We start from the raw sequence: 23,684 nt of genomic DNA on the forward strand, positions 1-23,684 counted from the left end.
GAGGATAACAAGGTGAAATCCATCCACCTACACTGTGGAGATGGGGAAAAGCAGCGAGTCTGGAGGACATGCATCAGGTCAGAAAGCAGGTGTTGTTGCCTCACCTGATCTAAATGAGCTGAGCTCTTCTCTGGTTTCCCCTCAGTTATCTGTTTGTCAGGCAGGAGGAAAAACTCTGCTGCTGTGGGTAAACCTGGGAGGACAGTGACCAGGAGCTGATCCTCTCTCACGCCTGTAGCCTAGAGGAGGACAGTAGAGTGGATAGGGTCAGACTGAACTGCAGCAGTCAGCTCACAGAAATGAAACCTTAACAATAAGTACAAAAAAGCTCTGACAGTCAACGTTCGCTCATATTTTTGGTCCTTCGTCGACCAGAATTTAGCTGGATTCAGGCTGCAACCATTTATCATTCGAGCTTAAACATTTACTGCAGTCTGAGGTTTTAGAAATGTTCTCACTTACTCACATGAGAAGATCAGTAAGATCAGTGTTACGTCTCCAGCAAGAACAGAATGGGAAAACAACAAAGGAAGGAGGACTAAAGGAAACTAAGTTTCCAAAACATCAAACTATTGCAAAACATGAACACAAATATCCCTCAAGGTAACAAATTCCATCCATCCATCCATGTTCTTCCACTTATCCAATTCAGGGTCACAGGAGGAAACAAACTGATTAAAAAAAAAGTGATTATGCCATTTTTAATCATAATTTTAAATGTGCCACACAGTACATTTGATTAGAGGATGTCTGCTACTCCTGAACCTGACTGGAGTCCAAGCTACATTTAACTTCAGTCCTGCTTTGAACAGTGCTGCGTCAGCCGCCATCTGCTGGATTAAATGTGCGTTGCAGTCCAAAACGAGGCTTTGAATATCATTTTCAAAGTGCTGTTTCTGAGTGATGAGCAGCTTTGCAGAAGAAAGTTTACAAAAAATTAAAGCATAAAATTACAATTCCACGATTACATGGAGAAATTACAATTTCCTGTATCAAAGTAATTACAATTGATTAATTATAGCAACTTGCTTTATTAGTTTTTTAAATAAAAACAGGGTTAAAATAAATGAATCACAGATGATTTAATAAGGTCTCCTTTAAATGTCCTAACTGTTACTGTGTTCATTCAAAGGTGCTGGACGCGTGTCCGTGATTGTATTCCATCCTGCAGTAAACTCACCGCAGTGGGAAACAGACAGTTTTGATGCCATATTGGAAAATATTTTGTTTAAAAAATTAAGCAGTTTGTGTTTTTTTGCTGTCATGATGATGGCTGGATTGCAAGGCAAGACTAAATGATATTATTATTGACGTGTTCTAGTGAACATTATTTTTATTGAAAAGCACATATTAAGCATATTTGTTATTAACCTCTGTCTCTCTTCCACAGCATGTCTTTATCCTGTCTTTCTTCTCTCACCCCAACCAATCACAGCAGATGGCCCCGCCCCTCCCTGAGCCTGGTTCTGTCGGAGGTTTCTTCCTGTTAAAAGGGAGTTTTTCTTTCCCACTGTCGCCAAAGTGCTTGCTCATAGGGGGTCATATGATTGTTGGGTTTTTCTCTGTATGTATTATTGTAGGGTCTACCTTACAATATAAAGCACCTTGAGGCGGCTGTTGTTGTGATTTGGCGATGTATAAATAAAATTGAATTGAATTATAATACGATAGAGCAAAAATATTATTTTTTCTAAATAGATAGTATTTTTTTTGTCAAAATATCTGTTTTGGCTTGAAAGATGCAAACAGCGTGGCCCGGCGTTAAGAAAATATAACCCCGCCGCAGGTTTTACATTTTAGGCTTTTCTTACACTGATGCTTTATTTTTCGGCTGGCTCGTACAGAATCTCGTATGTAATTTGGAAAGAGGGACGTCAGGGTTCACCTTTGAGATAAGTTTTTCATCTCGAGCATGAATGAAATCTTAAAGGTCAGGTGTGGTTTTCAACCAATGGCAGCCCTTCACTTGGAGCTCACTTTCAGATCGCCACTTAAAGAAAGTCAAACTGATGAGCTGGGTTGGGAGGACTGGTGTAATAAAAAAAACATGAATTTCTGGATGCCTTATTGATTCCAGTTGAGGCTGCCAGCTTTCCCTTGTTGGGTTTTCCTCCCGACACGCTGGGTTTTAACCAGTGCGTCGTGTTTTTGTCTGAAAGTTGTTGTTGTTTTTTCGGCATGCGTTCTGGCCTCCGGGCTGTGGATGTCATGGAAAAAAAAGATGTCAATAGCGAACTGACGTGTTCAGTGAAGACTGAAGACAGGCTGTATATTTTTAGCATCCGTTTTGATTTGCAAGATTAAAAAGTGTGAAAATATGATGGAAAGCTCAGATTGCTTCCTTCTCTGCTTCAGAAAACGTATTGACACTCTGAGGACGCTGGAAGAAATAACAGCAAGTTAATGAGGCAAACTCTGTACCTAACATGTCATGTGTGGGTTTGAATCGTGTCGTCCATTTGACGGATTGCAAAGCACTCGTCTCCGAGCGCTCCTTCAGGTCAGCGCAGAACACGCATTAGACCCGCACTGACGTTTATTCTTCTGTACACAATCTCGTTACTGTACGGCCCTGAACTCTGAGGGTCCGCGAGCAGCAGCAATCAGCCAGCTCTTGAACTATCTTTTTTCCCTCTTCTCCCTCTTGCCTTGTCATTTATCATCATAAAAGTCAGATTCATGTCTCCAAGCCTCGGGGAGGTCACGCAGCACTCAGAGGTCCAGCTGAGCGCTGACAGTATTTACCAAAGGAAGGCGACGGTTGCCACAAAAGAGCCAGAGAGAACTTTACCTGGATCAGAGAGTTCTTAATGACTCGGCTCACATCCAGTCTCCATTCTGCAATATCGGGGTTGTGCTCATCCAGGTTTGATGAAAAGGCGAGCAGATGAGATCGGAAATATTCTGCAAGAAGAAAAGTAAATTTGTGAGGGGAGCGTATGCCTTTCATCTGTCATTAAATGCAAAGTTTGGTTTTAAGATTCAGATCATGTATGTGTGCTTTTTTTTCTTTTTACTAAATTCAGGCTTTATTTTCAGGTTCGGCCTCCATTCAGATCTTACAAGGGGAGAAAAAGCTGCAGTATGAGAACATAGATGATAGAGCGCTGTCCTTCTGTACCAGCTCAGTCATTTTTTTAGCTGCTGATGTTCTTAATAAAGTATTCATCATGCTTTGTGTTGTAGTTGTTAAGATAATGGATCACGTGTAGTAACTTTGAAAAATTAATCTTGGGAGTTCAAAGGTAATGTATGCATCAATTTTCTGCCAATCAATCAAAGTCCAGTATCAGTGGCAGCAGCTCAGAAGGTTATTCTAGACATCAGTTTCTAAGCCACATTTTCAGGTTCCTCCTAGCAGGTCCTGAGGCACTCCAAAGTAAGATGAGCCATGCAATCTCTCCTAAGACACTCCTGGGCCTCTCCTCCAAACTGGGTGAAAACCTCCAAGAGGATGTAGCCAGAAGGCATCCTGATTAGAAACCTCAGGTAGCTTCAGTGTGAAGGAGCAGCAGCTCTGCTCTAAACTCCTCCAAGCTCGTATCACTTATTTTGTAACAGTTCGTAATGATTTGCAGTGTTTACTGAGCCAATAAAAGCATCTTTTCAATTAAAGCTTAAATGGTGAATAACTGGGAAAAAGAAGGGGAATTTGTCTCAGAGAAATTCATCATCAGTTATGCATCATGTTGAGTTAGAGGAAAGAAAAAGAGAAATTTAAAGGCGAATATGAACATGTGGACGTTCATGTTTGGACTCGAGATTTTAAAGCTTTAATGTTAACATTTTGGACGACATCATTATTGCGTTTTGGAGCCACAGACGGCCCTATTTGAACAAAAGGAATGCTACAGCTGTCATTTATATACAATTTCTGTTATAGCTTAGCAAAGGAAAAGTTTTAGCATATGGTTAAAAATGACCTCTAAGTCTGGACAATGGCAGATTATTTTTAAAACATTAAGTAGAAGAATGACATCTAAGAAGTATAACATCATCAAAGGGAAGCAGCATTATTATTCTACTGTGGAGACCAAACTTATCAGCCTGTTTACAGAGCAACAGATTCCCAGTGGACACTGAGTGAGAAATTCGGCTCACCGTGTACAGCGATGGTTTTTCTGTCCTGCAGAATAGTATTCCCTGCAGACACCTGCACAGTGACTGTATTGATGCCTTCCCGGGAGAATGTGTACGCCACACTTCCCTCTAGGGTGATTACTGGCTGCTGGGGGAGCGAGAGAGAGAAGGAAGAAGGGGAGAGGGAGATGGGGAGTCAGATTGTACGTGCTCCCGTGAGAGACCCTTATCAACGGCTGGTTAACATCTCACACTGCTGTTATTTACACTACAGAGGTGTCAGGCTGTTGGCCGACTCACAAAAACACACACAGACACACACGCAAGATGACACACAGCTTTGCTAAAGTCTGTGCTGTGCTGCATGCAGCACAGAGGCCTACAGGGAGTTTCCTGTGTGACACCAGCAGCTCCTTACTGTCATTACTCACGTCTCCATTTGTTCTTCAGATAGCTTTAAGATGCTAATGCTGCCACTGTTTATTACCAAGTGACAGAACTGCTTGTCCTTGTGGAAAGGCCCCTGTTAGTGCTGAGCAAACACATTTACCCAGCTACAAATACACAGACAGAGAGGAGTGGAGCATTTCTACAGCTATAGCAGTGCATCCTCAGACCAGAATGCTTGAATTGTTTCTTTTATTCTCTTGTAATATAAATTTTTTGATGTGTCATGTTAAATGTTATGGTTCTCTAACATCTAATGTATTGATTACATTAGTTGCTAATCCTGTTGATGCTAGTAAAGCTGGGGTCAGCGTGTTTGCACTCTGACAGTTGCTATATTTGGAGGAACAACGCTCTACTTTTTCAGGAAATTCTAATAGAATCCTAACAGCAGCAATCGGTGTGCTACTTTTCCAATAGCACAAGGAGCACATCTCTTAGACAGAGTGAAAATTTAAAACTGATTCTCTGACAAATTCATGCTTTATTTAAACAAACTTTTCCTCCCACCACCAGTTTTAAATTTTCACTTTAGGGTGATTTTCAAGTTTAGGGTGCTATTGCATCTCATCTTCATACCACAGTGGGGGGAAATGACTCCAGGAACCACCTGCAGCCTTTGAGCAGATACACCAACTTTATTTATCTATTGAAGAGCTTTGCTGTGTTTGTCCACTTTGTGGTTACGGTAGCATGAGATGCTGTTTAGCCTTTTACATGTAAAACCTTTGAATAATGGCTAACTGTTAGGAAGTCAAAGCAGCACTGCTGTGTGTAGTATGGTGAGAAGTGTCAGTGTCTGACAGCCAAAGTTCTTGTTTGATGATGACTAACATCACTGCTGACATCACTGCTGACATCACTTACTAGCAACCAGCTGACCAATGGTGAGTTGCAAAGCTAACCCTAAGCAACTATAGCAAGCTAACTTGGTGCATTAACATCATAGACCTGATTTTCATCTTGTATCAGAAGTTGTAGCCGTGGAGTCAACATTAACCTTGTGGTCTTATTTACATTTACTTGGCTAACTACCCACTCATGAATCATGAGGGATCCCCCGTGCTAAGAGCTAAGCTAGCTCTTAGCATGAGGGATCCCCCGTGCTAAGAGCTAAGCTAGCTCTTTACATCTCCACAATACGTGACAACTTAAGCACTTTGAAAGCAACTTGATCAGACAGTGATACACATGGCAGCACTATCCTAATAGGTCACATCGCCATCACCAGTAGCATTTATAATTTTTATTTTACCTGCACCATGGCAGTGAGAATGTGCGAGGATTATATATTTTACTTTTTAAAAAAATAGTTTTATATCTTCTGCCAAGGCCAATGCCCTTTTTTGACAAAAAACTGTTTATCCATGCTCAGTTATTGGCCTGGTACTTTTGGCATAATCACGCAAATACTCTGTTAAATGAATGACACTAAACATAATGGTCACTCAATCCACCAGCAAGGTGGAAGCTGATTAATTTTATTTTGTAAACTGATTCTGAATTGCAGTGTTTCCAGAAGTCTTTGTTCCATTTTTAAAGTGTCACGTTTCGCTATTCTGAACAAAATCCATGCAGATCTTTTGTCTTCAAAGGCCGATATCTCCAAAGCTGTGTCCCCCAAGCTGAAACTATCCGCATGGCTAGATGCCGCAAAGGGATTAACAGAAAAATATGTCTTTTCTGACCCTTTAACTCTGTGTGATTGATCAGCTCTGCCTGACTGCAGCAGGCCCTAGAATTGGAGGATTTTTACACTAACACTAAGATGCTTTCACTTCACTGTTTATCAGTAATTAAGGTACTATGTGAACAGGTCAGCACGTTCCACCATTTTTATTGACGCTGATTAACAAGGCTACAAATTTTCCAACCTGCATGCACAAAAATAGCTCCACAAAATAATGATTCTCACATTTTGGACCAGAAGAGTCAGCAACCTACTTAATTGCAAATGGGCAAAAGAAGAAGAGAAGTACTGAGAGAAGTGGTGAATTTCTTTAGTGCGCTGTACCTCTGTGTTATTTCCGATCCACCAGATGTAGGTGACCGTTCCCACTTGGCCGGGCCACAGAACAGCAGTCAGGTTCACTTCCTTATTCCTCACAGCCACAAATGGAGCTGAGAGATGGATATACTCCAGCTGACCTACTCAGGCACACATATACATCACAGTGTGAACTCGACGCTCTGCGCCACAGTATGTGAAAAGAGGATAAAAATAAATGAAATAACTTTGTTGGTTCAAATGAGGGGAAAAAAGAGGGAGGAGATGGGGTTTATAGGTGGGTAAGGAGGGTGAGTTTGTTCAAGATTCGCTCTTGCTCTGGGACTACCGGCTGCCATCTGTGTACTATTTTTCATCCGTGGCACTCTGGAGCCTGCGGTGGCTCTATTTGTACGGTTGGCACATAGGATTGACAGATTGGTGGGGGCAACATTGCTCCCTGATCAATAAGTCAGCTCCGTTACATCTGTCACCCCCTGAATACACGGGGGGTGGTCAGCCCTGTTACGTATGAGGATGCCGTGGCTTCTGCGGGCTGAGTGGCTGCAAAGCATAAGCTGAACTGAGTGGAAGAGAAATGGGATTTGTTCTATCTCACTTGTTTGTTTGGCTAAGGGAGGGGAACATGTTCTGTGAAGAGATAAAGGATAGAATGTCGTACAAGCAGGAAACAGCAATTCCATAGACTCTGATAAAAAGTGGAAAGAGCTGAAACGAAGAGCAGACACACTGGAGAATCTAAATAAATGCACAAAAACATCTTTCACAAAACTCGGTATCTCACATGTGACATGCAGGTAGAGCATGGCGGTCTCTGAGCCCAAGCTGTTCTCCCCGGTAGCAGTCACTCGGTAGATTCCCACAGCTTTGTAGATGTGTTTGATCCCATCCTCGATGGAGCTCACGTTGGAATATGTAAGAGCGTGGCCATCTCCAAAGTCCAGAGTGATGCTCGTCCTCGCCCCGTCACCCTGAACAGGACAAACACTTCCAGGAAATCTGCAGGTCTGGCCTTTTATGAAATATTCATTCTGGTTTGAGGTGGCTTTTATTACATTTGACCAACACAGAGCACAGTTTTCCCTCTAGGCACAATATGTGTAGGTAATGTTTATCACACTCCCTGCTAAGGGCTGCGATTGTCCGTGTGGTCACTCAGCTCAGTCTCATTTCCAAGGCGTGAAATACTTTTGTCAGACACTGACTTTACTCCAAAGTTAACAGTGTCAATAGTGACATGGATCTCAGTCCTAGCTCATCATGTACGGATGCTTGTAAAAGACGCTGTGAGTCACAGTTTGCACACTGTCAACTTTTTCCAACAGGAGCACAGGTCACGATCTGCTGCCTTTACATGCAGACGCTGTCACCCTCTCAGAGGACAAAGGATAATTTCCAGATATAAGAGTTTCACTGGAGCAGATAGCAGTTAAATGTAAATGTCATTCTACTTTTCTATACGTGAAAAAAATGTTTTTTGGGTTTTTTCTATTTGTTTCCAGAATGTTGTGTTCAGACAGGGGAAACAAATAGGAAGTCACTCTTGCTAAAAAAGTCAGTGTCATTAATGTCATTAATTACTTTGCTTTACGATCTGCATTTAAAAACAAAGACAATCCGCACAGCTGACTCTATAATCACAAGGAAGTCCCACCTAAAAGAAACTGTGCTACTGCATTCAGGGCTCCTCAGGTTGGCAGTCCCTGTCTGAGTATCTTCTTTGTTTTCAATGATGATGAGAAGTAACTTGAACCCTAAAGCATAACACTACTACTACGACAACACCTCTTAGGATCACTAATAACTGTGTGCACTTCTCTGGAAGTGTTGATGTGTAACTATGTCAAAGTATGTGAGTACTGTTGGTCATAAAAAGCAAAAAAAAGGTGTACAAAGGCATTTTTTCTCCCTTTAAACATGTATGTTTAGTTTAGAGTGTGAACACAGGAAAATATGAGCGGATACAGCACAGTCACAGCTGAGGATGCTGGTGTTGCTATAGAAACAACCCAGATAGCCATTTCCAATCTAACTGTACATTTGAAACAATCCACTAATATTTGCTAACAGTTCTGACTTCGCCCTTATTTACACTGTAAATATAATGACACTGACTCTGTGTGACTTCATGGGAAACATTGGATACAGCTCACCTCCTCCAGAAAAACAAGAAAGGTGACATTGGTGCCTAACACGGCTGTCAGCGAACCCTCACTGGTAACCAGGTGGAGACCTTTGGGTGCTTGGATAGGACACTGCTGCCTCCTGGCTGTGTACTCTGCGCTCACACCAGCTGTACAGTTATTGGAGACCACTTTTCTGTAGCTGAAGGTGGAAAAGCAAATGAAACTGATTAGATGTGCCATCAGACAAACACAAACTTCATATAAGGTTCGTATAAACTTCTCTTTGTATTAAATATTTTTATTTATATTTATGTTTAAAATAACAGCAGAGCCTAATCTGTCTGCACTTCCCTCATTTAGATTCACAAGAAAACTTAACAGAAAAAAGGAAAAAAAACCTTTTCAATTTGAAGTGCCAGCAGTGCTGTTTGTGTAGTGAGGGGCGTAGACGCTAACACAAACAATGTGCCCTTTGACAGAAACTCTAAAATGTGGTGGGAATGTCAATGTTCCTGCAACAAAGAGCCGTGCTGAGGCTCCTTCAGAAATTTTAAAAAGGACTTACCCTGATTAATGTTCCGGTGACAATGAATGTGCCATTTTTCAAACACAGAGATATTGTGTTGCATGTTTTCTTTAATCATGTTGGTTGTTATACATATTCAGAGTACAGCATTTGATATTTTACAATCCTTACTACATGTCAGAAAATTATGTTTTCTTTATCCAAGTATCTTTAAATAGAAAGGGAGGGTGTATGACAGTCCTTCTGGACATGAATTATGTAAGAAAGCTTAGAGTTAGCTTTTGCTACCTTGCTGATCTTTAATTTATTAAAAAACAAATAAGCAAAAAGAAAAACACATCAGCTGATCTCAGTGCCAGCCTCAGCAGGTTACACACTGCTCACCAATTTCTCATCCTGTAGGGAGCGCTGTTGAAACTGCTGCAGAACTGCAAGCCACTCTGCAACCCACCTCTAACCTGACTCCTCTGTTTCATGCTGTGTCTGACTAATTAATATCATGTTGACTGTCACTAACAGTGTTGCTGACTTGCCTCCCTTAGGCTTTCCACATATATATGTAACTGAAGGCTCCTAATGATCCCCAGCAGCGACCTTCCCATCCAACTACCAGCCAATAACCTGCCTCAGTACCACATGGAAGCTCCTGTCAGGCATCATAGCAGCTAAGATGTACAGGCACATGGCTCAATACATGAACCACGAGTGCGACACAGAAAGGAATTGGCAGGAATACCAGAGAAGCTCAACACCAGCTACTGACAGACAGAGCAGTTGCTCGAAATTGAAAGACCAGACTGACCAACCTGTGCACTGCCTGGATTGTCTGCAAGAAAGCCTATGACTCGATCCCCCACACATGGATCCTCAAGTACCTAGAACTGTACAAGATCAACAGGACCCTAAGAGCCTTCATCAGGAACTCAGCCCTTGGTATTTCTTGCCACATGCCCACTGAGAGAAGGACTCAAGAAGATGTGGAAGGTGAAGGTAACACTGGTCTCAGAGGTAATCGGAGCACTCGGTGCAGTGACCCCCAAGCTAAACGAGCAGCTCCAGCAGATCCCAGGAACAACACCCAAGATATCTGTCCAGAAGAGTGCAGTCCTAGGAACAGCTAAGATACTGTGCAGGACCCTCAAGCTCAAGGATAAAACACCATCCAAAGAAGCTATATATAATAGTAATAATCTTATTTTCATAAAAGTTAATGTACTCAAATAGAATAGAAAAAAATAGCCCTTTATTGTCATTGTACACCTACAATCTTTTTTTTTTTTTTTTGCAACTCAAATCTTTATCAATTTTTTAAAAAAAAGTGCCTTGTTTTACAAGGCATTAAATATTTACATTTACATGTGTTCAGAAATGAAAGTCAGTTTCTTTTTGGATGAGAGATCAACTTACACCCTCCTGACCCTCCACAACTGTGCTGGAGTGCACAACCTACCATCCATCCATTAATTCACCTTCTTAACCACTTATCCAGCTGGAGCAACAGAGGGTGATAGATTATCCTAGCTGACACTGGGCAAGAGGGGAGGTACACAGACAACAATTACTATTCATCCACACCTCTGACCAATTTGGAATCATCAATTAAACTAAAACACTAGTTTCTGTTAGGAACTGGGAAAAAATTCAATCTCCACACCTCTAAACCACCCGTGTGCCATTCTAAAGAGATCACACACAAAAATAGCATCAGGATGCACCGTCTGGTGTCTGGAGTGCAAGACATAAACAACCAAGTCGGATGGATACAGCACCACAGCTCACTGCTGCACAAACACGGCTTCATGGCCATGCGATCAGGACAACACAAATGTTTCGTCTTGTCACGATCACATTTATTTCTGATTGTAGGGATGTGATCTAATTATTTTTCCCGACATTTTCTCTATCTTAAAAGGTTCTGTCAAAAAATAAATAAATAAATATTGAGAAAAAGAAAATTATGTCTGGTGAAAACGACACCAGATAATGCTAACATGTCACCAGGCTGCCAAAGTTATATACAGAAGGGCAGTTCCCTGAATAGTTTCCTGTAAACTTTGAATACTTTTTGCTTTAAAATTATTTTTTCACTGCAAAAAAAAAAAGATACACATAGTAATCTTAAAGTCTAGTAATGAACCTAAATGGTAGATTTCTGCAGCTGAGAGCGCAAAGTGACACCTTCCAAACCTTTTAGTCAGAGAAATAATCATTAATCCTTTATGACCTTATAGTAATTATAGTAATCCACTCTTTTCCAAAGCAGACTTTTAGACTTTTAGCAGAAGCAGTTCTTATTCTGGGCGTCAAATACGCTAAAGCTAGCAAAATTCAAGTTTTCAAATTTGTATAAGCCTTCTTCACATTTCTGAATTCACAGCATGACGTTTCCAAACTGCCCCAGCTGTCACAGGGAGAGAGGAGTTATTGCAGGGCTAACTCAGAGAAACGGCTTTCATTCATGCTCCCAATCACACTTTCAGGCACTTTAGAAGCACAAATGAAACTAAAGCATAGGTCGTTGGGCTGTGGGATGAAAATCCCACGTTAGCACAGGAAGAATATGCAAGCATCGTACATCTGATCCCCAACAATCCTACTTATGTTCTGGGTAAGATGGTGAACATCTATCGCCATCAGTTTTATTCACAATACCTCTGCTTATGTTTTCCTAAGTGAACAAAATGGACTAGTCCCATTATTATTAACATTTAAGACATTTTTTAAATGCATTTCTCCTGAGGACCATTTAGCTCTGAGCTTTAATCCACATTGTGATCATCAATGTTAAATCAGACTTTTTTCCTGGGCGCTTGAGTTATTTGTGGAAAAAGCCACCGCACTTCACACACCCTCACACTGGATTTGGCATTGAATTTTTCGTTCATCCCTCTTTGAAATTCTTGACACAATTTTCACCCAAAGAAGATCTTTTTATTACCGGTGCTTTATCCTTGCTGGTTCATGATTGTTTTTTAAAAGTGCAGGTTTGATCATTCAGCCCACATTTTCCTCGGCCCGGCCGTGTCATCCCTGAGAAACTAATTAAAGCACCCTGAGCTATTCGGCTCAAATGCACCATTCATTTTATCCAATCCCTGCGAGTCGCTGCTGAGACTGTGCATGCTGATTCTAGTCAGCTCTCATCCTCACCCGGTGCTGTTAAGGAAAGTCATCCCCGTGGTGCAACTCCTGGACATCGATGATGGATGGAACCAAAAGGCAGGGGTGCACTTGCCGTCCGTCCGTCTCTCAAAGCCGTAATCACTGCAACGATCCGACAAAACAGACGGCGTCATTAAATCGGGACATGGAGGAGACAGCGTTTGGAAAATTCAATTGGAAAATTAGATAAAGGCTGTTACAAGTGTGACACCTGCTTATAAAATGGCTGATAATACTCACAGGGAAATCAATCAAAAGTTAATAAAATATTCTAAACCGAAAGAGGCTCCATATTGTAAGATCATTTCAGATTGAAATTCAACATGGAAACTTAATGTCATCTAAGTATCGACTTCAAAGGAGCCGCAGCAGCTGCTTCTTTGGTGCTCTTTAAACACAGCCCACGAGTTGTTTCTGCCATAAATTAAAAGGCAGAGCAGCGCTGTGTCCCCAAAATGATAGGGACAAATTGCCCCAATTAGCGCGACATGCACACAGATGCAAAAGTGTTGTGATTGTTAATGAAAGCTATTAGGCTCAGTGATTTATGGTTTTGATAGAGCTCATTTCAAAAGCAGTCCTCCTCGAGAGACCTGCAGGTATGGGACCAACGTGAGGAAAACAGAAAAATAAATACACAGAAAAACAAACATTAAAACTGCTGATAATTCAAAGAAAATATTTTTTGTCTAATGTAGAAAAGCATTCTCTGTGACTGCAGCTGTGATATCAGGAGTCACCAGCACAAAAGCAGGTGTGAAATATCATCTTTTTTTCCACTGAACACTTTGTCCTTCAAGAGGTGACGATGCCACACAGTTATGGGAATGACTACACAAACACACAGTTATATGTTTGAGCAGCTAACTGGTTTCCATTTAGCAGCAGCAGCCACCGGGAGAATGTGCCAGAGCTGCTCTGCAATTATAATCTGGAGGATGTTATCCTTCACGGTGATCTCTTATCTTTTAATCCCTCACTTAATCCCAGTTTCCTTAAACCCCGGGACATATTGCAAATGCATCTCTACAACTGATAAGACCAGGTCTCTGTGCCAAACACAAGGAAATACCTCGCGTAACAATTAGCCGCTGCTATTTGTTGTTCTCTGTCCTCCAGGTGATGCCATCATACCCTCGGTGATGATGTATGCGAGTGTCCCACAAAACAGAGCCCACGCTTTCCTTTGAGTTACAAGCTACTGAGAAACCAAACGACTCTGATCCAAGTGCCACAAACAGAAGCTTCTTGTGCACGGATGTCAGCAAAGCAAACAAACAGATGGCAGCAGGGGTCCCGAGTGGCAGTTAGAGTGATGTCTGGGAGTCCAGCATGAATGACTTTAACTGCCATAATTATAAATTATGTCAATTTGTTTTCAATATGTTATTTATTTCCTTTATTTATTGTTGTTCCTTTTGGGGTAGGAACTAAGTTTCATTCTGTGTTGTGCACAGGCCCCTTTAAGTGCCGCAAAGTGCACTCTAGAAAGCATGTGCAAAGAAGCTAAACTATAAGTTAACTAAGTCTCAAGAAGGAATAAATAAGCTGTTTTAAAGTAAAAGAAAGCTGTACAGAAGAAGAAGAAATTGGGAATTATTTTCGTTAAGTTTTTGTTCCTGAAGCGGACTCATTCCCTCACGGTTACTTGCAGCCAGCGAGGTATGTTAACTGTGTTTGTGTATTGCGCATTTATTAACTTGGGTTTAATGTTTATTTGTAATATTTATGTTTGGTCATTCTGTACTTTTATGTAATGACAGTTTGACGGTGAATTTTATGGTGGTTTGGAGGAGAAGTGTGATGGAAGAATAAATCCATCTGTGAATGAAGAACCGTGGTGTTGTGTATTAACTGGAGGGAATCATACTGACACTACAAACATCCCCGCCCCTCCCTGAGCCTGGTTCTGCCGGAGGTTTCTTCCTGTTAAAAGGGAGTTTTTCCTTCCCACTGTCGCCAAAGTGCTGCTCATAGGGGGGTCATATGATTGTTGGGTTTTTTTCTGTATCTATTATTGTAGGATCTACCTTACAATATAAAGCGCCTTGAGGCGACTGTTGTTGTGATTTGGCGCTGTGTAAATAAAGCTGAATTGAACTGAAACACCATACAATGAAAAATGGGACCGGGCTGATAGGTGCACTAATAGTGTGTAATACTATGAGGGGGACACGGTGTCATTCCTGAACTTAAAGCTCTGGCTAGTTTTTACTTCCATCTGTGGAGGGCAGAAACAACAAGAGAAAAATGAAACACACTCAGTTTTACATTTATTCAACTGTGGCTCTGTCTGCTCTCTTCTCTTTCCCATCACCCCCAACCAATGGAGGGTGAATGGCTGAAATCCAATAACTGTAATAAAGTAGATTATTCTACCATTTGCTGGTAAATTGTATTGTTGGGTCACTCAGTAATTGACCTTGACAGGGGTTATTTATTTCAGATATATTTTAATGTACTCCAAAGGCCCCTCTAATGACAGGCATTACAAACACTTCGTGTTACATGTGAACAGCCATCTTTGAACAGAGGGCGGGGCTTACCACACCAACTGTCTGTCATCTAGAATCCTTCCCAGACACCCATATCCTGGGCCATTTGACCTCAGTAAATCACATGATTGGGTGTGGCCAGGTGTCACAGTGGGTCCACCCGAAACCTTGATTTGACCCACACCTGTTTTCACACCTTGGCTCGTGTGATTAAGCAGAGGATCAATAAGGGGTCCACAACCCTCCTGGGGGACACTCCCGTACGCCTTAAAATCCTAGAACTGAAGAAACTTCTCGGATGAAACGTCTTCAAGGAAACTTAAAGAAGTCCAGACGCTTTTCTCTCCGAGCTCCTTAGACCCGCTCTGCCGTACCATCTTACAGAAATTACGGTGGCTTTGTGTTAAGTTTGCCAAGCCCACGCAACTGTGATGTAAACATTCCTAACAACAAGTATAAGATATTTTAGTGAGGTTTGCATTTAGCAGCAATATTTAGACAACACATCTGCTGTGACTGGTTGGGGGTGAGTGAAGGAAGACAGAAAACACAGTATAGAAAAGAGCCAGAGATTAATAAAAACTAATAATTAAATGCAGCGTGGTGTATAAACACATAGTGAGTGAAAAGGTGAGCAAGAAAGATGCAATGCATCATGGGAAGCTTGCAGCAGCCTATGTTAACCCAATATTATATTATTATATATAACCCAATATTGCAGAGTAACTATATGCTTTAGCAAAAAAGAAAGTTTGAAGCCTAATCTTAAAAGTAGAGATAGTGTCTGTCTCCTGAATCTAAACTGGAAGCTGGTTCCACAGAAGAGGGGCCTGAAAACTGAAGGCTCTGCCTCCCATTCTACTTTGATATACTCTAGGAACAACAAGTGATATTATACATGAACTATAAGGTCTTTAAGATAAGATGGGGCCTGATTATTCAAGATCTTGTATGTGAGGATTCAATTCTGGATTTAACAGGGAGCCAATGAAGGGAAGCCAAAACAGGAGAAATCTGCTCTCTCCTTCTAGTCCCTGTCAGGACTCTTGCTGCAGCATTTTGGATTAACTGAAGGCTTTTCAGTGAGTTTTTAGGACAGCCTGATAATAATGAATTACAGTCGTCCAGCCTGGAAATAATAAATGCATGAACTAGTTTTTCAGAATCTCCAATAAACCTTTAGTATAATTACTGGAAAGTCTTTTGTAAAGAATTCATATTCTTCAATAAAATTAAATGCAATTTTTTTTGCACTACAGGCTAGATGTGGTTACATTAGGAACATTATGGTTTAGGTTAAAAATACCTCACTGCAACATTAAAATTATATTTAAAGCTAGTGCATCTAAAGCACTGGGTACAAAACATCATTACCAAATACACAGCATATCATATAACATGTAATGTTTTTAAAATACTATCAGCATGTTTTATCAGCTATGACAAAATGTAAAATTCATAAATACAATCTAAGAATGGACAAACTAATGAATATGATGAATCCTGGTACTGCTAATGATTATTAACAATAATGAATTATCATTGTGTGTTCACAGTAAAAATCATAACCTGTTAACATCCACCAGATCTCAGTTCGGGTTAGGCTACATTTTGGCCACATGCATTTTTAAGGTTTAACAGGTTTATTTACAGGATTGTTCAAAGTCAAAGGCAATAACAAAGTGGATGGTAAAGTGTTAAGAGTTCCAGCAACTTTGGTTTAATATTGCAGGCTTCCTAGTGCGTGAACACACACACACACACATACACACACACACAAACCGAAAAGGGCTCACAGGAGTCAGACTTCTTAGCAAAAACAAAAAACCCAGCAAAAACACCGAGAATCCAAACACTCTGACGATGTCGAGTGTTTGCTCCAGCTGTTTTTTTCTTTTTCTTGTTCAAGTCCTGACCTCTCTGGCAGCTTTTACAATCAGAATTATGATCTGAACGCACTGTGTGCCAAACACATTTTGCTTTTCCAAGAGCAGCTCTATAAATTCTCTATAGGCTCCTCTTGTTTAGGGTTTTTCTGTTTACTTCTTCATTTATATTCCTGTTATTTCAGTTATTCTATTATATGTGGTATACAGTATGACAATGTCTAAGGCAGGACAGGGAGAGAATAATAGGAGAGGATTGGGGAAGACATAATAAAAGAACAGAGTACAAAAAGAAATACACAATGTATCGCCAACTACCGCACCTGTAAGAGAACAAACATACAACACCTGGAACACAAACACTCAAAAACTCACAGGTAGCACCGGCACAGCCACATGAATGGCTCTACCCACTGTGACCCTACGCGTGCATGTGCTGTATGAGGGAGAGTGTGTGTGTGTGGGTGTGTAAGGAGAGAGCCAGGAAACAACTGGCTCAGTAGGTAGACAAGACACCCTGGTCTTCCTGCTCCCTGCTTCCTCACCTGAGAAAGCCCACCCCACCCAAGGGCGCAGGCCAACCCCACGCAAGAAGGGTCTTAGCCAGAGACCCCGGGAACCAGGGCCCCAGGCCCTGTAGCCGGACCCACCCAGAAGAGGCCAACCCGCCACCACAAGCACCCCAGGCCCCACACCCTAAGACCGTTAGAGAGCACCAACCCCAGTCCCCCACCGCCACCAACTGAGGCAGAGACCCAGGCACAGTTCTCCAGCTCCCAGGGAGCCACCAGAGCCCAGTAGTCCCAGATTATACTTATTCAAATCTGATGAATTATTAATGCACAGTTTAAAAGTGGGGATTGTAAAGTGTTAGCACATACAAAGTGGACTGAATGAAAATTAAATACTGACCATTCAAAGTCAGCCTCTGTGCAGTCGCATGGTGCCGATGTCATGGTCACTGAGTATGTCTTTCCCATAACGCACCTGGATGTGGGCTTCAGCTTTCGGTAGATTCTTTTGACTCCCATCAGACACGGCTCACCCTGCAGGGTCCAAAAACAAAGCCAAGCGGAAAGAAACAGAGTTTGAAACTGAAGTGATTTTGTAACTCCGTATCCACAATAAATAACTTACAGGATACAATCAGCCATGTGTGCAAAGAACACCGTTCTTGTTCAGCGAATATTTACGGGCTTGTGGCGTGCTCAGCTCAGCAACTGTTCCTCCGTTGCAAGCGTCACACTGTCGAATGTGCTGCTTGAGTTCTTTTTTAAGGGATTTTTTTGTGATATTGAGATGAACGACTGTGAAGGAGTTTCAGCTGCAAACACTGCCAGAACCTAATCCATTTTTAGCCACGTGTCTATGTGTGGGAAGTGAATATAAAATCAGTCGAGTACAAAAAGATGTGAAGATATCAGCAGCCTGTTTCCACTGCATCCTTCATCCTACACTGCTGCTCTCTTTTTATTACCACAACATTCTGTCTTTGTGCATTAGGTGTCACTAGTGAGATGGCTAAAAAAATTCTTGCCAGCATCCACAAATACAACTGCCAGCTCCTTCCCTAACTTAAACACAAAACCTCTGTTTTCAGGTGGTGTTTATTTTTTATACCCACACTACCTCTACATTTGGGCAGTTTAGCCCTGTAATTGGCTTGGACTCTTGTCATCTTCCATGCTATATGTTTTGATCATTAGCCTGCTTTGAGCATATGGGTGTCTAAACCAATTACAGAAGTGGGCCATGAATAAAGGCAAGCTTTAAACGTCTGGCTCTGCTTCAGGCCCGACCAGGCTGAGGAGCTTTCGGAGCAGGTTTAACGTATGCTGGGAGGTTCACTTAAAGCATGAGGGAGGAATCGTAAGGATTCTGCGCTGGGAGGTCTCCAGCTTCACAACACAGCAAAGCTGAAAGCGTACAGCGAGGGGCTCTGAATCAACCAAACTTAAGAACTTGTGTTTGGAGGAGATGGTCTCCACAGACTTCAGAATTCCTTCAATGAATTTACTTCTCATTTGGAAATAATAGCTCATTAAGTAACAAGTTTAATTCCTTTTGGAGTATTTTTTCATGCAAGTTTGAGTCCTGCCTTTTACCATTTTATTCCATGATTCCTAATCCTAATTTGAAAGCTCTAACCCTAACATTTCAGAATATTGGAATTTTGGCTTTTCAAGACATGCAGTCAAAGGGAAAACTGTCTATAATTCAAAGTTATTTCGTTTTTCTGCTAAACATAGCACTTGGGGTTAGTATAGCTAGGGTACTTAGACGTCACAGGGTTAGAGACCTGGTTTCATAATAATGTGTTTTACTGAAGCAGCTCATTAGTATACTTTTTAAATTAAAAATCAATTTAATAGTCTGCCTGTTTGAAATGTTATTTAATTAAAAACAGTTTTGAAATATAATTAAAGGCTCTAAAACATTTTGTACAGGGTGTAAAAAGAATCAAAACTCTATCCTGATCTGATTAAATGCCGTACCTGGTTGTGCAGGTGCCATGTCTGATAATCTGCCTCTATACACCTCCTGTTGAAAATGGACCTGAAGTCTATTTTCACCAGTTGCCACTCCGATCGATGACTGACATGTCCAAATATCCTGAAAAAAGAAAGCAGACACACACGCTGCACTCGTTAAATACAAAACACGATCTGGGTAATGATCGAACTAAAACGATGTTAAAGGAAAAGTCTGGTGAGCAAATCCCACACGAAGATCAAAGCCGGGAGTGAATTCATCCTGCTAATAAGCACTGTCTGATGAATCTTATCATCTAGGCCACAGAGCTGATGTTTTTTTGACCACACATGATTAAAAACACATCTGTGAGGCTCATTGTTGCGCTGAATGTCGTGAGCCATCATTATCGTGAAAGGAAGCACGGAGGTCTATTAACGCTGATCCCGCGCGTTCAGCTTTCGGATACCCCAAATACACTTCAGAGCATCAAACTGAAAATGCAACCAGAAATAAACAACTTCATTAGCTAGCATTTGATACTACCAGCAGTGGACAGCTGTTTTAGGAAATTACAGAGAGCCTTTAAAAGTGAAATACTAAACAGCTGATAAAGACTGTGAGTTAGAAAGAGACAAATGCTTCAACAGATGATCTGTGCAAGAAAACTGCTGCAAGCATGGATATGTAAGATTTACAGGTTTGTGTCAGGGCACTGGGTCTTTTGAGATTATAGTGTTTTTGTGACTCTCACATTATAAAGAAGGTTTAAGTTCAACGTTTACAGTTTAGCCTTCAGTTTAGTTCTTTCTATGTTTTGAGTTTTTCTTGTCTTTGAAGTCTATAGTTGTCTTTGTGTCCTTGTCCTTGTGTCCCTCTCTCTTGGGATCTCTGGGTCTTAGCCTTGTTGTTATGTCTCTTCTCCCTTTTCTGTTCTCATGTTCCCCACCCTGCCATGTCTCCCTCGTCCCTCCCTCTCTCCTCTCTGTGTCTCTCACTCTCTAATTCCCCGAGTCCTCGTCATGTCTTTGTGTTTGGTCTCCTGTCTCTATTTCTAAGTCTGTTTCTCTCCCCGGTCCCAGTGTTGAGCCGTGCATCTAGTCTGCATCTTAGTCTGTTTCCTGTTTTATTTTGACAGTCTTGCATTCTGTGTTCAGTTTTCCTTCCTCCTGTGTCATTATGTCTATTCGTCCCAGCTGTGTTCCCCAGCGTTTCCACTTCCCTCGTCACCCTCGTGTGTTTATAATATGTGGTCATTGCCGGGTTGTCTGTTCTTATCACGCCATGTTCCAGGTCTCCATGTCTAGGTTCCTCGTGTCACCATCCACGTTCCCTGTGTCCAAGTTTAGTGTTTAGGTTAGCTCTCCCAGTTCAGTTTATCTTAACTCTGACTTTGCCTTTTGCCCTTTGTTTTGTCTGTTTTGCCATTAGTCCGAATAAATCTGCACTTTTGTTAAGATCAGTCCCGCCTGCGTTGTGTGCATTTGGCTCCTCGCTTAAAACACACAAGATCTGCCGCCTGCGATCCATCATTGGAAGAACCAACAGGTTTTTATCCTGCAACGTTAGAGTTGGGTAGTTGTACAAATCTATCGGCTATCTGCAAATCCATCATGTTTGGTTTTTGGGGCATTGTATTTTTAATTTACTAATCTAGCAGTCTTCCTCTTTGAAACTTTATTCATCCATCCAATGATCCACTTTGTTAACCACTTATCCAAGTAAGCGTCATGGGGATGCTGGAGCCTATCCCCGCAGGTGTAGGACGAAACGTAGGGTACACCCTGGGCAGGCTCCTCATCCATCACAGATGAGACGTAGATACAGAATCACTGGTTTACCTAGCAAGCATATCTTTGGACTGTGGAAGGAAAGCAGAGCACCAGAAAGAGAGGCTACAAGAGGTTTGAGCCAGAATTCAGCTCGGTATCTTGTAAAGCACAACTGCTTATTATTCACTTGATCACTTGATAGCATGACTGAAGTCACCTGTCAAGCTAGTTTTGTAAAGTTTAACTCTTGAAATCCATCCAGTCACCAGTGATTTGTCTAGAGCACATTAACCAAACCCAAACCCGGCCTACACTCACAACCCTAACCCTAGACATACTGCCAGAGACATGGTGGAAGTTAAAACAAAAAGAGTCGCTGTTGCATGGCTCTGTCTTGTAGCAAGTGACCACCAGTTGCTGGATTCTAGTAGGGAGCTGGGAAATTGGAAAACACATTAGACTCGAGAAGGCATCCAACTTTTCATTCAAAGCACATGTGACAGAAATAGTTGTGCAGCGACTACAGAGAGCTAACAGAAAGTTCAACCTCAGCTTACTTTGTCACCTCCACACAGCTTCCCTATCCAATAAAGGGTTTGTTGATTTTATTTTATGGTGTCAGCACAGACTGAAATGAAACATGGAAAATAAGACATATTGTGCAATAAATTGTTCTGCTGGAAGGCTTTAGTCTTTACATGGGATTCGTTAACAGTGACTAACACTTGAAATGTTCCCAATCTAAAAATGAAATCCACAGTATATAATTTCCAGCGTTATGCTGTTACTCAAAACCCTTTCTTTTAAAGTTTAACTTAATCAGAACGAAAAGCCATATTTTTTCATGTGCTGGTCAGGAACAAAACACAATCCAAGGTTATGAGACTAAGTGGATAAATATTCCATCTCTAGCTAAATTGAGTGGCTGCGTGTCTTTGCACTGACCCCTCCTCACCATTCATACCACAGCATATTTATCACAATCAATCTGTCAATTAGCTTCTGAGGCACCCAGCCATGACAGGCACTTACTGTAAAAATGAGTACAAATTGATAAGAAAACAGTGCATGATGGTCTTATGAAAACTAATGGTGTGTCTGCCAGCTGAGAGGCTCTGCATTCGAGAACTTATTCTACCAGCATCGCCTTTAGCTCCCCACCCTCGAGTCCCACCAAAAAAAGAGCTGCATTTTCCTTTTTCTCTCTCCAGCTGTGCCCTATCACTCTCCTGTAAGGCTGACTCCACAGCCAGCTGTCAGTCTGTCATTTATGGCAGGTATCATGAAACATTGATGTAATGGCTGTGGTAACACGTCCCAAAGTCCTAAATCTCTGCTGGAATAAGGGAGCAGTGCTGCGTCATACCATATGCACGCACTTCTGCTCTGGGCTGTTCTAATAATACATTTGAAAGAACACAGAAGGAATCTTCATAAATCTGATTTCTGAGGGCACGCTAAATCATCCCCACGCCTCTCTCCACTTTCTAATGCAGTTCAAACTTTATAAAAAAATAAAGTTTCTCGTCTGTTTTCTCAGGCATTTTTTGATCATTTTGATCACTCTTCTTCATGCTCTTCAAATGGGCAGTCACATTGTCGCTGAAGCATTGATCTCCTGTGATCATCATCAGCAGACAGCCAGTTTTGATGTTGGCTAGACCTTGACAGAAACCCTTTTTTTTTTATTCATGAAAAGGAAAACACACAGTCAGGAATCTTGAATAGAGATGGAAGCGGCACAGGCTCGGGTCACGATGCGAGAGAGCACGCATTTAAAGACACCAGCAATTTGCTGTTCCTCTGTTTTTTTTTCTACTCACGTCATGATGAGAGTCTCCTCCCCGGGCTCTCCGAGCACCCCGTCCACAAACAAGGGCGTGTTGGTGAAGCTGTATTTGTTCCACTGCCGTCCTTCGTCGAAGCTCAACCTGGGAACACAAACAGCTGCTTCACAAGGGGCCGCTGCTAATCCCTCAACTGTGTGCGCCCACTAATGACCCTGAGAGTTGTCTAACGACTTTATTTTATATTCGGCGCAGGGCTGAAGGTTCTCCGCTCGGAGAACGCTGATCAGTGAGAGCAAAAGTCATTACGGTCTCAAACCCAGAAAGCGGAATGACAATCATCCAAGGTTTTCTAAGCAGAGTCGTACCGTCCCTTCGTTCCAAGACAAACTCATTTGCCTTTAATTGACTAACTTAGGACTTGCAGTTTCCTCAGAGAAAATTAGTCATGCTGTGACAAATGGCGTCTCTGTCATAATGACTCACCACAGGTGTCGGATGGGAAGCGGAGTGTGTCTTATTGCCACCAAAGCCCCTCCTTGGTCAAGATACAGCACTGCATACTCCTCATCAAAAATCTGCTGGGACAAAAACGCTTGATGTACTCTTACTTGTATACACATTTGCACACACCCACCCTGTCATTTTTCACAACAGACACACACACACATGCAAATCATGGCCCTGCTTTGCTACATTACCTTCCAAATAATTATTTTTCATTGCTGTGTTTAATTAGAAACAAGCCCCATAAACTGAAGTGAATCAAGTGATGTAGAGGCCGTCTAATGTGTGGTTTATGCAGCCAATGAATTCAGCCGGTCTTTAGAATTAATATGATTGGTGACCTTAAAAAAAGCTGGCTGTTGTCTGAGGACTTATACTCTAAACTTGAGGATAGGCAACGAGCGAGGAGGAGGATG

The 23,684-nt window shown here is 41.7% G+C and overlaps 1 protein-coding gene across 4 annotated transcripts in view; it reads right to left on the reverse strand.

Annotated features, from left to right (window-relative positions):
• Window positions 1-23,684, reverse strand: part of sorcs1 (sortilin-related VPS10 domain containing receptor 1) — a 182,539-nt gene that overhangs the window by 9,872 nt on the left and 148,983 nt on the right. For 3 of the 4 annotated variants that reach the window (XR_014800431.1, XM_084930170.1, XM_084930169.1), the window contains exons 13-23: window positions 23,248-23,339; window positions 22,798-22,905; window positions 19,226-19,343; window positions 17,643-17,776; window positions 12,338-12,451; window positions 8,689-8,860; window positions 7,320-7,506; window positions 6,542-6,675; window positions 4,102-4,228; window positions 2,792-2,904; window positions 105-239 (exon numbers count right to left, since the gene is read on the reverse strand). Coding sequence is in view for 3 of the 4 variants with exons in the window: in XM_084930170.1 (XP_084786296.1) it covers window positions 105-239; window positions 2,792-2,904; window positions 4,102-4,228; window positions 6,542-6,675; window positions 7,320-7,506; window positions 8,689-8,860; window positions 12,338-12,451; window positions 17,643-17,776; window positions 19,226-19,343; window positions 22,798-22,905; window positions 23,248-23,339 (1,434 nt within the window). In the remaining variant the exon portion in view is untranslated. The remainder of the gene's footprint in view (window positions 1-104; window positions 240-2,791; window positions 2,905-4,101; window positions 4,229-6,541; window positions 6,676-7,319; window positions 7,507-8,688; window positions 8,861-12,337; window positions 12,452-17,642; window positions 17,777-19,225; window positions 19,344-22,797; window positions 22,906-23,247; window positions 23,340-23,684) is intronic. The other variant, XM_084930168.1, reaches the window with a different exon arrangement.

This window comes from Perissodus microlepis, chromosome 6 (assembly GCF_051167445.1).
Source record: "Perissodus microlepis isolate ML-2025 ecotype Zambia chromosome 6, ASM5116744v1, whole genome shotgun sequence".
Classification (NCBI taxonomy): domain Eukaryota; kingdom Metazoa; phylum Chordata; class Actinopteri; order Cichliformes; family Cichlidae; genus Perissodus; species Perissodus microlepis.